This window comes from Panicum hallii, chromosome 1 (genome assembly GCF_002211085.1).
Source record: "Panicum hallii strain FIL2 chromosome 1, PHallii_v3.1, whole genome shotgun sequence".
Taxonomy (NCBI): Eukaryota; Viridiplantae; Streptophyta; class Magnoliopsida; order Poales; family Poaceae; genus Panicum; species Panicum hallii.
In genome coordinates, this window is record NC_038042.1 from 44,471,386 (window position 1) to 44,489,207 (window position 17,822).

The 17,822-nt window shown below is 41.5% G+C and overlaps 1 protein-coding gene across 1 annotated transcript; it reads left to right on the plus strand.

Annotated features, from left to right (window-relative positions):
- Nucleotides 1–503: 503 nt before the first annotated feature.
- On the plus strand, nt 504–5,840 carry LOC112876120 (RNA pseudouridine synthase 7). The gene is made up of 12 exons (XM_025940172.1): nt 504–705; nt 820–863; nt 1,212–1,289; nt 1,543–1,643; nt 2,113–2,200; nt 2,969–3,047; nt 3,140–3,222; nt 3,395–3,460; nt 3,871–3,927; nt 4,338–4,460; nt 5,084–5,310; nt 5,472–5,840. Exons 1-12 carry the CDS (start codon nt 621–623, stop codon nt 5,599–5,601), a joined length of 1,161 nt encoding a protein of 386 aa, XP_025795957.1. The 5' UTR covers nt 504–620; the 3' UTR covers nt 5,602–5,840.
- Nucleotides 5,841–17,822: the final 11,982 nt, after the last annotated feature.

Consider the following 17,822-nt stretch of genomic DNA (forward strand, 5'->3'; position numbering starts at 1 on the left):
GTACACCTAACTTTTAGCTGTAGGCTGTTTGTTATCTGAATTATTGATTAGAGTAGACACGTACCATGTCAATTGTTGATCACTACAAAAATCTCTACAATTTGGATTATCTAAATCTGTTTCCGCGCCGATTCGAATTGTTTGATCACCATGTAAACATCTGCATTCGATTATCTAAATCTGTTTCCGCACCGATTCCGTGTGGTCTTTGCCATCTGAAAAATATTTGTATTTGTATCTGCATCCTTATAATATCACTTGAATTCCAAATCCGGGCAAAAAAAACTATGAATTAGGACCGAGAGCGGTTTGTTTGATCCAATCCATTTTTATCCCTACTCTGATCCAAAAAAGTCAAGGTTGGAGTTTTGGATCTTGTGTCCCCACCATTCCACAAATTCCTTTGGTATTTTTCCTCCTCAAGGAATCAATCTTGCCAAAATTTGTAGGATGCATATGCATCAAACGGATTTGCGAGAGGCTCTACCTCGTGGCCCACTTGCAGAGACTATGTCAGTCAGACCCACTATCCCTTCGCTGCACTGGTGTGTTTCCACGGAGCCGAAGCCCCGCCGCCGCCGCCGCCTCCGGGGTGTGTTGTTATCGCCGATTAGCCTGAGATGGCGGCGCCACCGGGAGGAGCTGGGATCGTGTGGCAGACGCCGGCCAACCCACCCGAGCCGCACGACTACGTCATCCGCAACGGCAAGTAACCGCAGCCTCCTCTCCTCTTCTTCCATGGCGCCGCGCCGTACGGGAGTCCCCGGCACTAAAACCCTAACCCCTCCCTTGCTGACGATTTCTCGGTCCCCTCTGCAGGTCGGCGCTACGTGAGGCCTTACTACTTCGAGTTTATCTCCCATGTAATTCCGAACCGCCACTTCCTGTACTTAGCAATGCTTATGTGAGCACATCAGGTGCTGCAGTTGTGGAGATGCTCTCCCACCGAAATAATGGGACTATATAATGGTTCATACTATCACACACATGCAATTACTAAAGGTTCAGTGTTAGGTTTTCATCAAGATCTAATATTCTATCAATTGTGACAGAAAAACTGTATAGAGGTGAATCCAGATATTTCATACTTCACTCGGTTTCTGGGCTTGTTTCTGTTCTTAAGAAATGCTGGTTTAGTTTGCTTTGCTCCAATGATAGATAAGAGCAGAGATGCATTACTTTCTCTGTGGATCTAAGCATTTGGTTTGCAGGTGAAGAACAGATGGGCTGGAAAGACCATTGTTGACCTCTTCACTGATGAGTTCAAAGGGCGGTCTCGTGAATACTATGTATGATTCATGCAATTATAACCTTTGGAGTTTATGTATCGTATCACATAGTTTCATTACAGTTATTTATCCTTACATCGTTGCCTAATCGTTGAGGTACATTCATAAGTGGTTTGCTACTGCCGTTTCTTGAATTCTGCATATCCATCCATGATTTAACCCTTGTTCTTCACATTTTGTGTGACTCTGTTGTATTCTTATTACTCCAGTAACATTTGCATTGCTGCATCTAAGTGAAAGGTGAAATTGCTAGGCTCGTGCAGTGAAGTGTGGGAGGCTTCAGGTGGATGGGCAAATGGTTCACAAAGACTACATCGTGAAATCATCACAAAAGATAAGCCACTTCTTGCACAGGTCAGTCATTTTAGTTGTTTTTGAAATTAATGCCCCCACTGAAAAATGTGTGATAATTTGGCATAAAAAATTCAGCATAGATTGCTGCATAGACAAATGGTCAAAAAATCAGGAGCAGCCTAAATACAAATTAGTGTACATTATATCCTTTACATGCTTGTACCATAAAAATGCCAAGTAAATCGACAAGTAACTAACAGATGTTTTGATAATGTCTTAGTTTGCTTTTGGAATCATTTAGCTAAATGGTAATCGACATAAAGTGCTCGTTATACTTTATGAAAGTCTAATGACAACTTAGTTAATTATTGCATTTAGTTTTACGTCATGTCCCATCTTACCTTTATGTAGTTCTCTTGTCAAGCACATGCTTCCAGTTGCACTGTTTCCTGATCTAATAAAAATGATTCACATGTACTTCCTCACCTACTATTTTAATGGAGCTTTCTCAAGGTGATTTCTCTTGCAGGCATGAGCCACCTGTCTTCGCTGGTGATATTTCAATACTTCAGAACGAAGTTGATGTTGTAACTATTTGCAAACCAGCTTCTGTCCCAGTAAGTTTATATTCACAGTCCACATGAAAGATGTTATACTAAAGGAAAAAGAATGATGTAGATAAATGTATCGATCCAGTCTTATTAGTAGCACAATCCTATCCTACTCTAGTGTTTCCTTTTTAATTCTTAAGAATGTCCTCCCTTTCTTATTCTTACTAATCAAGCCTATTTTTCAACATGTCACATGTTTGTTAAATATTTCACCTGAACTAAAATACATTAGGTTCATTAGCAACACAAATTACATATGCTAGTAAATAATCAATACAGTACTCTTAAAGTTGTATCTGATGGGATTTTCAGGTATTGTAATGGCAGAATTTTAGTTTCCTTTTCTGGTAATTTTTTATATGATCAGATGGTGCCTGGGTTATCAACTAATCATAAACAGTTTTCTGGGATGACATTAAATTAAGTTTGGTAGGTTATTCATGAACTTGTGGTGAAATGCAGGTTCCGCTTCAAGAAAAAGGTTATTCAAGACAATTTGGTTCATTAGTTTGTTGAAGATGAAATCAATTTTTAGAACGAAGTAACTATGTTAAACTAGAGTACCTAGGCCAAATTGATTATCGTTGTATTCAGAAGAAAATAGGCTCCCAAATTTTAACCAAAGAGGACACAAGCTTAGGTGGTGTGCACACATGCACCTCCCAACTGAGCTAGGTTTAGTACCTAATGGAAATACTTAATTGCTAATTAGTGTATGTTTGGTTGAAGTCATATAACGTGATTTACTTCAAGCAAGCGGTTCCCATTTTGTAGGTTCATCCATGTGGCCAGTACCGTAAGAATACTGTAGTCGGGATTCTGCAGGCTGAGCATGGGTTAACACCCCTATTTCGTATCCTTTGCTTTAATTATCCGTTTATTTGTTATGATTTACCTTTATTCATCAGACATTAGAATTCCTTGACTATCATTTTATTTTCACAGCGGTGCATCGGTTAGATCGATTGGTTTCAGGCCTCCTTATATTTGCAAAAAATGCTGAGAGAGCTGAATGTTTCAGGCAACAGGTGATATTAGAGTCCACGATAGTATTCTCCTTTTTATTATACTGTTTATTATGTGCATCTGCACTCTTAACATGCTATTGTATCCATTTGGTCTGTCTGCACTCATTTTATAATTCACTTATTGACATATTTTATCCTTTTAAACATGTTTCTTATTTTAATACTGTTACAGATTGAAGCTGGTCTCCTGCAAAAAGAATATGTGGCCAAGGTTGTTGGTGTATTTCCCGATGGTGAGGTATGCCGTTTATGTAGCATTCACATTTCTCTCTATCCACGGATAAATAGCTGATTCTTCCGTGCAGTAAATCTTTAACTTATCAGATCTTTAATTGATCTACTTATCGCCTATGTTTTCGGATACCAAGTTGTCTTACATTACATACCCTTTTTTTTTGAAATTTTAGGATCCAATTGAGTTTAGGAGCTATATCTTTTTGTAATTAAATTATTGTAACATCCAGCCAATATGCTATACCTTGTACTATTGAATTTTCCTTCAGGAATTTTGCAGAAATTCTGCTTTTAGGACATGAATAGATTGCTGGAAAGTTCTTGCCAGTGTTCTAAGCATTTCCAATATATTTGTTTTGTCATACATAAATGCTAATTTGGCATGAATATCTATCTCAACAAGTTTCATTTCAGCAAACTGTTGATGCCAATGTAAATTTCAATGCACGGGAAGGAAGGAGTACTGTGGAGGTCTGTAAGCAATTAAGATTGTTGTTGTGCATATTTTTCTGTGAAAATATGTTGGAGCAATGACTGAATCTCTCTTTCCCTCCCTCCCTCTTTCAAAGAAAGCATATTGCTGCCAGGGCAATCCTAGGCTAGTACAGATTAGTTTGTAGATGTTCAACAATGGTTATGATTATCAAAAAATTTGTACCCTGTATGTTCCGTATCATGAATATAAAATAAGTAAAAGAAATGTTACGTTATCCTTGTAAATAAATATAATTTCTTCTAGTTTCCACCCTAATAGCAGCTCAAAGATATACCACTATTTACTTCAGCAAACCACATGACAAGATTAAATAGAACTACATGTGTACTTAGCAAAAGAAATATTGCTCTGAAGCAGTGATCTGAGTACAGTTTCTGAAATGCAGATTAGTGGTGGTGCTGGTAAAGAAACAAATGGAAAACAAGCACTCACGAGATTTCAAAGGATTTGCACTGACGGGACTCACAGTATTGTCTTGTGCAAACCTGTAACTGGTCGAACTCATCAGGTATATTTACTCTCTGAATTTTGTACATTGCACTGCTTGGAGTATGCAAATGGTCAGATGCATCTTACAGTTGAACGACATTACTTGCCACTTGGTCTAGATATTTCTGAGAAATTGGAAGATATCGTGCACGGCATGCTGTGCTCCCACATATCAAATTTCATGATCAAATCAATATGCAAAATATTTTTCATTCACCCAGCTCCAACAATCGCACAGATGATTTTTTTTTTCTCAGTTAGGCTCTATGTTAGGAACTTGGTATTGCCTATTCACAATTCATTGAAAACATATTGTACCTTCCAGTAAGACATGCAAAATGCAGAATTTTCACTCACTATCTAAACAACAAGCCTTCATTCACCTGCTACCAATTGTTATAGGCACTCAAAGCATCAAATATCGCTTCTCGTGTTGATTCTTCTCCTTATTTAAACAAGTTTCATGTCCAATATACTTAATTCACCGTCATGCATCATGTCTCACCCCCACCCCTCCTCCCCTCCTAGCTGCTTAATTCTTTGGACTTATAGAACTTTGTTTTTTAGGCTTTTACATGTATCTATATACGGTTGATGCATTTGTGTCGTTTGCCTAATGTCCTCATATGTTAAAAATTGTAGATAAGGATACATCTAAAACACACTGGTTATCCGATAGCTAATGATGAGCTGTACCTATCGGGGGACTTCTGTCCACGATCAATAAAAGGAACCAGTGCCAGTACAGAAATGGCACCATCAGATTCAGACAATAGTGCGGCTGAACATGGCAGCAAAGATGCAGAAACAGATGAGGGTTTCGATATCGATCCGATGTGCACAAACTGTCCAAATCTCGCTCCAGTAGGGTGAGTGTTTAGTTGTTTACTTCTGCTTAACAAGTTCATAGTATTTGATATTAAGGATTGCTGATAGAGGATTTGCTTAGAGAGTGAATGTTTTCAAGTAGGTCTGCTTTATGGTGGACTTGTAGATTGTGTATTCACTTTAATGTTTGTCCGTTTGGCAGTTACGATGGAGACGAGGAAGGACTATGGTTGCATTGTGTACGATACACGGGTCCTGATTGGAGCTATGAATGCCCTTATCCTGACTGGGCGTTCCTTGATAGTGTGTCAACGAAGAAGATGAAGTTATGATTTTGTAAATTAGTTCATGGTGAATACTAAGCCCAAAATACTGAACAACCCAGATTGTTTTGACGTGACTATGATCGAGGTTCCTAGGTTTTCATTCAGTCATTCAAACAAGTCAGGTCCGGTTTTCCTTCTGATTCAGCTAATTCACGGCTCAGTCCTTAATCAACAACTTATAATTCAACATATATTATTCCACCCAGCATGCCAGGTCCATCGTCCATGGCATTACTGTGTTGTGATATTTCTGTATAACCAAAAAGAAAAAAGAAAAGAAAAATCGTAACTGGGATACCATTTTGTGAATGAAGGGATACTACAGCGCAGAGATGTTGGAACTTCTGAACTTTGCATGTGATCAACTGCAGGATATATTTGCTATTATCGGAGGTGACGAGAACTGCAGTATTCATGCTGCAGCCATAACTGATTATGACACTGCTGGGATGTGCTCTAAGTTGCAAGTTCTTTTGTTGGTTCTTAGCTTGTTGCATGCATGTTGCTAGATTAAAATAGTAACATGGAACATAACACTGCTGGCGGCAGTAACCAAATGGTTGCGAAAAATGTAGTGGTTGTGGAAACCAGGCGACGCTGTAAGCTAGTACAAGGTTAGAGTACCTCTAATGTGTACATGCATATTAAATGATTTGGGATTCCTGATTAGTGCTATATAGAATTTTGAATCTTCAAGGCTACTTCTAATATAATGTGATGTATCATGCTACATGCTCCCTCCGTACTGTAACGTAGAGCATTCTAGCAATTTTATGATAGATACATGTACCCCTATTTAATATTTTGTTTGGTTATTATTTTGCTGATTTTATGACCGATTGGGAATACTTATTTTTTTAAAACACTCTAGGATTTTGTACCATTCAATATCTTATATTTTAGGATGGAGGGAGTAGAATTTTTAAAGTAACATGGCATTAATTAAGAAAAACGGTAGAGAAGAAAGTTATATCTTCATCAATCTTAATGCTGATATAGCTTAGCCTCGATAGAAAATGATGTAGCACTTTGATAGGCCTGTTTGAATCGATCAGAGCTACTATAATAAAATGACATTCAGGATATATGAAGTGCCACATCAATTTAGTGCTGAGGAGGAGGAGAGAGAAGAGAAGCAGGATGCAGGTCCATAGCCTGGTAGGCTGACTGTACCACGGGACCTGATTGGATAGTTTGTTTTGTACCTATTAGCACCATTTAGTAGCCCCAACCATCTAATGGACTACTTGTTATTTTAACTTCTAATGAGGTCTATCTAATAAAAAAGTTATATAGAGAAGGGCATGGAACAATTAAATACTTAGTAAATATTACTTTTCTGGTTATAATGCATTTGCATTTTATTGAGAATCTAGATAATCAAATAAATAAAGCTCTTCTGTATTACAATTGCTACAATTAATTAAGGGTAACTATATTATTTCTAACTATTAGTAATATGTCTGAAATTTTTTGAACGGACAATTATTTTAGAACGGAAGAAGTAACTGTTATAACGACGGGCTGCTAATAGTTAGCGGGTTTATTAGCAAGTTTTGGATCCCAACCAATCCCACGTCAGTTAATCCTCCGTGCATATATAGAACTCCGTGCACCGTGCTGAGGTGGACCCCACTACAGGGCATATGCATGATGTCATAGACGATGTGTGGGCCTTTGTAGTGTACCCGTCATTCTTCAACCGTTCGATTTGGTTTTGGTCTACTACAACCAAGAATGTCCATTGTGCTTGTAGAAGATGTGCACGGTACAAAGGACATGTGGGAACACATTTGTACGCAATCTTTCCTTTTCCTCATTTAATTTTAAGCATAAGTTAGTCGCGCAAACTAAGAGTATGTCTAATAATTTAGCCCGCAGCTGGCTAAATGCAAGTGACATGTTATATATGTTATATATAGTCAACAAAATAACCTGCTCGTATAATAGTTTGGCTATAGATTAGCTAAGACTTAAGTGAGAATGCATTAAAGAATCCATCTCGTCCTCCTTGAAAACGCTGCCGGCGACCACGTACTGCGTCTCAACCGGGTGTATGGCTTGCAGGAGCCCGAGAGCAAGAATAATAGTTTAGCCCGCTGCCGACTACAAGAGTTTGCTATGTCATCTAAAGTTAATATTGTAGTCAACAAATATAATAGATTGGCTATTATGTTGGGTAAAAGAGTGTTGCGTAATTAATATTAGACCCACTTGCATACTCTCGTTCTCTCACCTCAGTCTAGGAATTTATGCTATAGCCAGTTATGAGCTGGCTACTATCCTACAGCCAGCTCCTTCTCTCTCTTCTCTCTTCTCTCCTCCACCTCAGCATAAATATAATAAAATAAGGCTTATAGCCAGCTGACTAGGCCTTATTGTACCTGCTCTGAAAGGCTGGCGTTTCTTTCTTGTAAGACGCGATTCAGCTAGGCGCTTCGTTAGGGCAGTCCAATGTAATAACTAGAATAGTTTTCGTAGTATTTAATATACTGTTATATAAGATATTTTGCTGATTTGGTAATGCAATTAAAGAAAAAATTAAGATAGAAAAAGATTAAAAACTGGATCTTATAAAAAATGTTTCTTGTAAGAAAATTGTCGGAAGATTTCTCCAGCCGGGTAGCGGAGTGCACCCGCCTAATCCTAACTTAGGATGAGTTTGGGGGCAGTCAAGGAATGTTCGATCTAGAGGCGTATGAACACGAATAGCACATACGGGTTTGGAGTGGTTCAGGCCGCCGGAGCGTAATACCCTACGTCCACTGTGTGTTGTATTGCTTGTGAGTTTGTAAAACTTGTGTTCTAACGTGCGCGCTCTCCCTTTTATAGGCTCAAGGGGAGCGCGTACACTGAGCGGGGTTCCAACAGGTGGACCCAGTGATATATTAAATAACGTACATATTGGAGTCTTAAATGCCTTAGATTCGGAGATCTTTCTCATCAGCCTCCGTGCATATCCTTCGTCTGGATATGGTCTTGTGCCGTCTTGCTAGCATAGGATCTGCTGCCGCTGGCATACGTAGAGGGAGTCGTGCTGTCGATGTAGAGTCAGCTCCGCTGATAGGCGAAGGGGCTATACTGACCTGCCGTGCTGTAGCCTTTGCACACTGTAGCAGCGCACGTTGTGGCCTTCCTGCAGCAGGTCATAATAACTCTTCGCCCACGCGCGCGGCGCTGTGATGTGACCATACATCCCTCGCCCACGCACACGGCGCTGTGACGTGACGCGCCGCCTCAGTAACTGGCGGGCTTATCGTGATGTCACCTATATCTGCCCAACGTGTTAGAGGGCAGCCCATGCCCTGCCTTGGGTGCGCGCACCCCAACCACCCGCATTTAATGCGGTAGTTGGGCTGGCTTCTCGCAGAAGGCTGGAATCCACCGGACACATGGCGGTGCTGGTTTAGCGGCCGCTTACTTAGGGGCACGTGTCGGCACCGGACCTCCTCCCTGGTGGGATGGGAGGTCCGGGCCCCCCTGGCTGGCCTAGGTGCTCAGGCCCCCTAGGGGTCCGGCTTCGACACGTGTGGGTCTAAGACCATCCCGCGGTGGTCCGGGCCCGTGGTAGCTGTTCCTAAGCACTTTGTCCTTGCGGGCGCGTGGAGGCACAGGACTTGCTCGTACGTGGGGGGAGGTCCGGAGACCGTGCCCCCAGTTGTCAGGCCCGGGCCTTACGCCCTGTCGCCCAGAAGCTTAGTGTGAGGTTACGGATAACCTCGCACCCCTCGGGCTGGTTACACTAGTAGGAGGTACTCCTATCTGTATGTACCGACAGAGGCCCCCGGGCCCACCTCGGGTGAGGTACGAACCACAGGTGGGGCCATAATCTTGTGTTGTGCTGGGTTGAAAGATATCTAGGCCCCTTAGTGGGTTTTGGTGGTAGATGACAAAGCACATATATATCTAATCATGTTATCAAGCATGTGTGCAGGGGCTAAGAGTGATGAAGCAAAGCGTATTACAAAAATATTATCCCTCAAAAGTGAAATGAAAAGCAGTGTTTCAAATTTACTTGAAGAATTAGATTTTATTTTGAAATTGAGTATAGGAACGCCGTACTATCAAGAGGGACTTTGATCTACAGGTGTTGATGTGGTAGTTGTGCTCAAGAGAATCTATAAAAGCCATGAGAATCAAACCTACCACTAAAAACAGCCTTCTTGTGAAATTCCATGTTATATCCGGATTGTCCGGTTCATAGTCCGGAATGTCCGGATATAGTGCTCCGGAGTATCCGGACAAACACCCGGAGTTTCCGGGTAACTGTTACCCATCCGAAGTTTCTCTGAGATCGGAGTCTCCGGACCCCTGTGTCCAGAGTATCCGAACATATACCCGAAGTATCCAGGTACCCTTTACCCAACGGCTAGTTTTCTGTGAGAGGGGGTATAAATACCCCCCATACCCCTTCATTCATCTCTCTCTTGCTCATTTGAACCAGAACACACCTGCAAGCAAAAGGAGAGCTCTTTCACTTCCCCTCTTTCATTCTTAAGTGATTTTCTTTGGGGATTCGAGTGAGATTGTTGCAAGAGTAAAGATTTGTGTTAGTAAGCTTCCATTCCAACTCTTGAGCACAACACCCTTGTCTAGCCGGTGGATTCAAGTTTATTACTCTTGGAGCTTCAAGCTTCTAGATGGCTAGGCGTCGCTTGTGAGTATTCAAGCAAGTTGTGAGAACCACAAGAAGTTTGTAATCTTCATTCCTCTTGGAGGAACACATAGTAAGTAACCTTGGGTTTGAGCGTTGGTCTAACCCTTGGAAGAGGAGCATATGAGTTATTGAGCATCGTCTCTTAAATCCTTCCTCAAAGGAGACATAGCTCCTTTGTGAGTTAATTTTGGGAAACAAATTTTGTCTCTCTTTTGTGCTCCTTACTAATTTTATTACATATTTTCTTGTGAGACTAACTTTCTAGGGTTTGAAGCCGATCTACAATTATACTAGTCTCTAGAGCAAGACAACTGGTTAGAAACGCTCTTAAGGTTCTACTAGCGTGCCTGAATTTACTCAATCTAAATTGCAGCATCAATATCTTGTTAGTGTGTACATTGTTTCATAGCCGGACTCTCTGGATAATATTTCCGGAAACTCCGGACATAAAACCCGGAGTATCCGGACATATATCCGGAGTATCCGGACATCTGTGTTACTGACAGTGTTTAAAGTATTTTAAATTTCAGATTAGCCTATTCACCCCCCTCTAGGCATCTTGAGATCCTTTCAATCGGTATCACGGAAAGGTTCTTCATCTTTGAAGCCTAACCGCTTGGAGAATCAAGATGTCAAGTGATACTTCATCAAAGGCTCCTATCAATCCAACCGATGAAGTTGACAAGAAGAAGTCATCGGGAAAACCTGAGGACAAGAAGAAGAATAGTCAACATGAAGAAGAAGAAGATGAGTTGGAAACAACCGATGATGAGATGTCATTCCAAGAGTGGAAGGTATGAAAGAAGAAGAAGAAAAAACTGCAAAGAAAGAAAGAGAAATTCAACACCAAGATTGTAATCGAGTCAAATGATGACTCAGACATCGATTACAAGAAAAGATCCTCAAGCTCATCAAAAGTGAAGAAAAGAGCCAACTATCACCGAGTGGGTCATGACTACACCTTTCAAATTTCAAGTGAACACAATGCCTCAGTTCACATCGGAAAGCCACCGCACTTTGATGGCACTGGCTATAATCAATGGAAGACAAAAATATTTGGTTACTTGAGTGTATTCATAAGGATTTTTGGAAGATTGTGGAAGTTGGGTGTGACATTCTGAATGATGATGAAACTCCTACACCACTTCAAGCTTATATTTTGCAACGCAACTACCAAGCCTTGAACATCCTCCACTCCTCCGTAAGTGCCGAAGAGTTTGATAAGATTGAATATGCTCTCACCACCAAGGATGCTTGGGATACACTCCAAGTGAATCATTAAGGATCAAGAAAAGTTCGTGAGTCAAGAATCAAAATATTAGAAGATGAATTAAGTCTTTTCTCCATGATGAAAGATGAAACCGTGAAAGAAATGTAATATCAGAGGAGTGAACTTCGGGAAACAAATTCTGTCTCTCTTTTGTGCTCCTTACTAGTTTTATTAGATATTTGCTTGTGAGACTAACTTTCTAGGATTTAAGGCTGATCTACAATTATACTAGTCTCTAGAGCAAGACAACTGGTTAGAAACACTCTTAAGGTATACTAGCATGTCTGAATTTACTCGATCTAAATTACAGCATCAATATCTTGTTAGTGTGTACATTATTTCATACCCGGACTCTCTGAACAATATTTCCGGAAACTCCGGACACATAAACTGGAGTATCCGGACATCTGTGTTACTGACAGTGTTTAAAGTGTTTTAAGTTTCAGATTAGCCTATTCACCCCGCTTTAGACATCTTGAGATCCTTTCATGGGTGGAGTGGTTGCTCCCATTGCGAAGGGGCAAGAAGGACTTTCCCCTCCGGCGAGATCTCCGAGGCGACGCCCACTGTCCACGTTTGGCGCGCCCGACGGTTCAGCTTCCGTCTTATCCGCGCACGTCCCACTGTACTGGCGGTTCAGATTCTACCTTTTCTTCCTACCTCCAGCGACCATGCCTATGATTGGCGGGCCCGGGCACACCGGTCATAGGGGGTAAGAGGCGGGCGCTTGGTGCGATCGACTCATCGGGTTCCACCCGGCCGCCGTGGAGTTCAGAGGGGGAACAGCCTTATTAATGGCATGCGCCGCAGGGATTGGCTACCTTTTCGCACTTGCCTTCTCCAGACGCTGCCGCGCCCTTTCGTCTTCTCTCGCACCATTGCGATTTGCTCTTTTCGCCCTGAGCTTTCTTCTCTTCCTGCTTCCTTGCAATCCTTTCCCTCGCATTTGCGGCAATCTCCACCATGTCTCCTCTCAGCCATCCTCGCCGCTTCCAGTGACAAGAGCAGCTCGACTTGGTGCGCCGCCTCCTTGGTTGGACCGCGCCGGAACTTGCCAGGAAGATCCGGGCGGGTTCGAGTTCCCTCAACGACCTGGTCGCTGGGGAATTCGTCCTCTTCAACTCGTACATCACCTGCGGACTAGCCCCTCTGATCTCCTCCTTCTTCCTTTTGCTTCTGGAGGAATTCGGGCTTTAGCTGCAGCACCTCACCCCCCACTCCATCCTCCTCGTGTCGGTGTTTGTCCACTTCATGGAGATATTCGTGGGAGTCCACCCCTGCGTCATCATCTTCAAGCATTTCTATGCCCTGGTCGGATCTGGGAGGAGCAGGTGCGCCATCGGCGCCTACTACTTCAGGCTCCGGCATGGGATGTCCAGCACCTGCATCAGCGTCTTCTCTAGCGCCAAGTGGGAGGACTGGCGCACGGGCTGGGTCATCGCCATGACCGACGCCAACGACCGCCTCGAGCTGCCGACCGGAGGGCCCCTCCTCGACCGCAACAGCTGGAAAGCCAGGCCATCCCTACCGGCAGAGCTCGACCCAGTACTGGACCGGGTCAAGGTTCTGGCGAGGGGCGGCCTCACATCAATGATGGTGCTGGGCGACTTCCTGAGGTGCCGCATCGCTCCCTTGCAACAGCGATCCAGGATGGCCTGCATGTTCACCGGGGTGAACGACTGCAGCAGGATCGAGCGCGGGGCTGGCACGGATCTGTCCGACGCGGAGTTGGAGGTCCTGATCCGGGGGATGACCGGTGAGGCGTACGCCCCGGAGCTGCTGGTGCTCCCAAGAGGGATCAGTGCTCTGTGTGAAGACCAGGGGATGCGGACGGCAATCCTGGCGTCACTGCCTACCCTCGATGACTGCGGCCTGGCGGTCCGGCAGGTGAGGGTTGACCCCAATCGCGGCATCCGGATCCCTGGCGCCTTGCCCGACAGCCCCCGGCGCGACGATCCAAGCCTCAACCAGTCCAGCCACGGAGCCCCGGCACCCTCCGGCAGAGGGAAGGAGCCGGTGGTGGCCAGCTCTCGGATACCACAAACACCAAAGTCTAAAAAACTATATAAAATTTATTGGGATGGATACGACAAATATCAAGATAGAATTAAAAAATAGGAAGGAAGGTGCTTGATAGGCAGAACGAGAAGAAAGATCATTGGAGGAATTTATTTTGTAACCACAATTACAAATTATGCATTGGGAGCTATAGTTTCTGGTGGTGTCTATATGATATGGCATGTCATAGACACCTTTATATAGTTTCTTGATTGGGACTGCCCTCATCCGCTGCTCTAATCTCTCTCCTCTCTTCTCACTCCTCCGACTAGGATTTTAGTGATGTGGAACCCCTTGCAGCCTGCTGATAAGGATTTATAGGGCAAGTATTATAACAGGTTGTGAGCAGGCTGAATACTGAGGTGGAGAAGAAAGGGAAGGAGAGAAGAGAAGCGGGTTGTAAGCTTACAGCCGGTTTCGATACATTAACCAAAAACTTTGTAAGAGAGACAACTAGACTATATATTAATGGTGAAGAGCTATCTACTATATACTACTGTACAAATGGTCTAAAAGATAGGCTGCATGCAGTCGGCTGTATTATTAATCTCACTCTCCCTCTAAGTAGCGGTAATGCCTAGGTAAGTTCAAAGAACCAGTACGGCTGATTCTACACCTAGATTCCTAGAGCAGGTCAAATTTTTTCCTCGTGCCTTTTCCTTTTTGTAATTTTCAGTTCTCATAATCAAATTTTCTAAAATTTTAAAATACTATCAATTTGTTCAGACCTTGAAATCATAATATCCAATAGTACGTGCTTCATTTATAGAAAATAATATGGTTCATGAAGAGACGGCTACGGGCGATGGAAGGAGGCAAAAGGAGGTCAGCGGGCAAGCGGCATAGCGTCAGCCTCGGGAAGTGTCATGCCCGCCACCCATCACCGGCGGCAGGCACCACCAACACTCTCACAGCGTATGTCACCATCTGGTCGATCTCATTGTTCTCTCTCCCCCCCGGGTCCTCCCCGTCTTTTCTCTCCGCAGGACGTAAATGAGAGCAGCGTGCATGACCGACCCTAACTTTTTCCGTCTTTCCTGGCTTTGCAGAAGCAGGAAGGAGAGAGTGCACGCACACGATACTAGCAACGGCACCGGCAGGAGACCAACAGACAAGCACGTCCTGACACTCTCGTGCCGTGCATCCCAGTTATACCGTGGGAGTTGGATGGGGATGAAAGCGAATAAGTATAGAATCGGATTTAAATATTATTTTTTACTATATTTTAATTTGAATATGAATATAAATTTAAATATTTAAAACGGATGCCTCGGATTGGGATTCGAATTTGGATATTTACTCGATACATAGGATAACATTTAGCTATTTTCTTTATTGATAGATTTATAATATAAAACCGTTATATATGTACAAACTAAAGTATGGCAATATAATAAAGATAGCTAGTTAAAAGTAGTTTATTTATCAACAAATATTGTAATAAATAAATACATAAAAAATAAAATTAGAAATAAAAATATATTTTCAATAAATATAAAAACATTTACTATTAATATATAATAAAAATTATAAAAGTAATTTCACCCATAAATAGATAAATCAAGAATATTACAAGTAAACTTAATTTTTATAATTTTATTATAAAATTTAATAACATTGGTTATGAGAATAAATATGACTTTTTAAATAGTTTTACTGAAAACGGATACAGATAGTATCGGATATTGTCGAATACGGATGTGGAATCGGATATATAAAAATAATAAAAATGATTCGGATATATCCACTTTACTGCCACATTAAATTCGAATATGGATACAGATATCCATATTTATGTTTAAGCGGATACGGATATCGGATATTTTGGATATCCGCATTTACATTTTCATCCTTAGAGCTAGCATTCTGTAGGTGCTTCCCCTACGCTGAATTTGCAAATAAACTAACGATGCACCTGCCTCACTCTCAAAATTTGCAACGCAGCGTATCATGTCATTTTTCTATACATTATACAGTAACTACAGTTTCTTTTGCATGATGATGAGGCGTGTAGTAGCAGCTTGCAGTTTTACCCCAGCTTTGTTTAGTCGGCAAACAGGCGGTTAGTTAGTTAGTCAATTGAGGATATGAATACTACATGTTGGTCATCTTTTTTCTGATATGGTCTGTCCTGATCCTTGGTTCCTCTGTCAAAAGCTGCTCGCCCCATGTGAACAGCCTTTTAAATTTTGTAGCTTACACAATTCCTGCAAACCTACTTGAGCTGTTCCGGTACCTTAGCTTGACGATTAAGGCTAATCACGGAGTTTCACAAGCAGTAAATTCTATAATACATCAACAATATTGCTCATATCAACTTATTATAAGGAAAGAGAAAGGAAGAGTTTTATCCCATGAAACCCAGCGCACTCGGTTACCAAGTCCATGACACATAATGAAACATGCGCTGAGGATGTTATCATTCATCACTTAAATTTCTTAAGATAAACATGACACTCTTGGTATTTGTGAAGTGAAACACCCCACTGGCCGGGTATCCTTTCGGTTATTCTACTCACAAGTATTATTGATTACTACACTCTTAAAATATATGTTATTTTAGTTTTGCCATAAGTCAAATTTCTTAAAAACTTTAATTGGTTCATAGAAAAATACACTAACATCTACAACATCAAATTATTTTCATTGAATCCACTACGAAATATGTATTGATATATATACTAGTGTACTTATTTCGTATTGAAGATGTAAATATATTTTTGCTATAAATTGAATCAAAGTTGAAGAAGTTTGATTTAGGATAAAACTAAAACGACGTATATGGAATGAAGAGAGTACCAAATCTTAAAAGTAAATCCATTTATGTTTGTCATGCATCAAATCCTTTGAGATTAATAGCTCCAAATTTGTATAGATTGCAAGTGATGTTGAAATATTGTTAGATTCATAATAAAAATATTTGCATAACACGTATGACTTTCTAATGGACATATATTTGGGATCGGAGAGCCTACTATCCAGAAATTAGTTAGCATATGGGTCCTCAGTTTGCATTCTCCTATAGTCCTATACTACTTGATGTGCCCACCTAGACTTAGCCATACCCCCTTTGGGTCACAAGCTTGTGACATTTTGAACACTATTATGGTCTGCAAAGCACAACTTAATTTGACTAGTATTTTCATATGAATATGAAAAAACACATCTTAAATATGAAAAAACATATCTTAACTATTATTTGGTTCAAAATAGTTGACTTAAGACAACCTTTAAAAACCACTTATATATCCATATTGGAAATGAGTAAATGCCGATCAGGTCTACGGGTGGGGGAGTTATAATTTAGAATTTCTCTCGTTTTCTAGCGTATCTCATGAGGATTAATATGGATACCAAAATTAAATCTGAACCAGGTCACCCAACCCCCTGGAAAATACATCCTTGAGTAGCATACCCATCTACTTGATGGGAATGTTCATGTTCTATGAGGGGAACCACCAACAAATGGATAGCTTGAGGGAAAAATTCTTTTGGAGGGGAGATGTGGAAAAATTCAAATATCATATGGTTAAATGGGAAAAGGTTTGTCTTTCTAAGGACTTTGGGGGTCTAGGCATTATAAACACTAGGAGACTCAATGAGGCATTGCTTCTGAAATGGATCTCAAAGCAAAATACCTCAGGAGAACAAGTTTCAGTAATTGTAACGGGAGGAATGGTCCCCAATTTTGAAAAGGGCTGCACAAAGTAAATGAAAAATTCAGTTGGGGGGAAACATTTTAGGTGAACAATGGCAAGAAGACCAAATTCTGGGAAGGTATTTGGATCCAGGACACTGCACTAAGGGATAAGTTCCCTAGATTGTACTCTTGCTGCAGAGACAAACAGGTCCTGGTTGCTGACTGCTGGGAGGAGAGGGAGTGGATCCCAGAGTTTAGGAGATCTTTTGGTGAAGAGGAGGTGAGAGAGTGGAACTCCATGTTAGTGTGGTTGGCTGATTGCCAACTTAATGGTCAGAAGGATGTGGTGAAATGGAAGCTAGAGAAAACCGGGCTCTACTCCACAAAATCCATGCATAGGGTGTTGTCTTTTAATGGGGCCACTAACAGAAGGCTGAAGAAAATGTGGAAGAGCAAAACTCCCTTAAAACTTAAAGTTCTTCTATGGCTTGCCTTCCAAAATAAGCTGTAGACTGGGGAAGCTTTAAAAAAAGAAGAAATGGAAAGGGAGTGAGAGATGTGTGATCAGTGGGATTGTAGAGGATGTAGATCATATTCTCAGC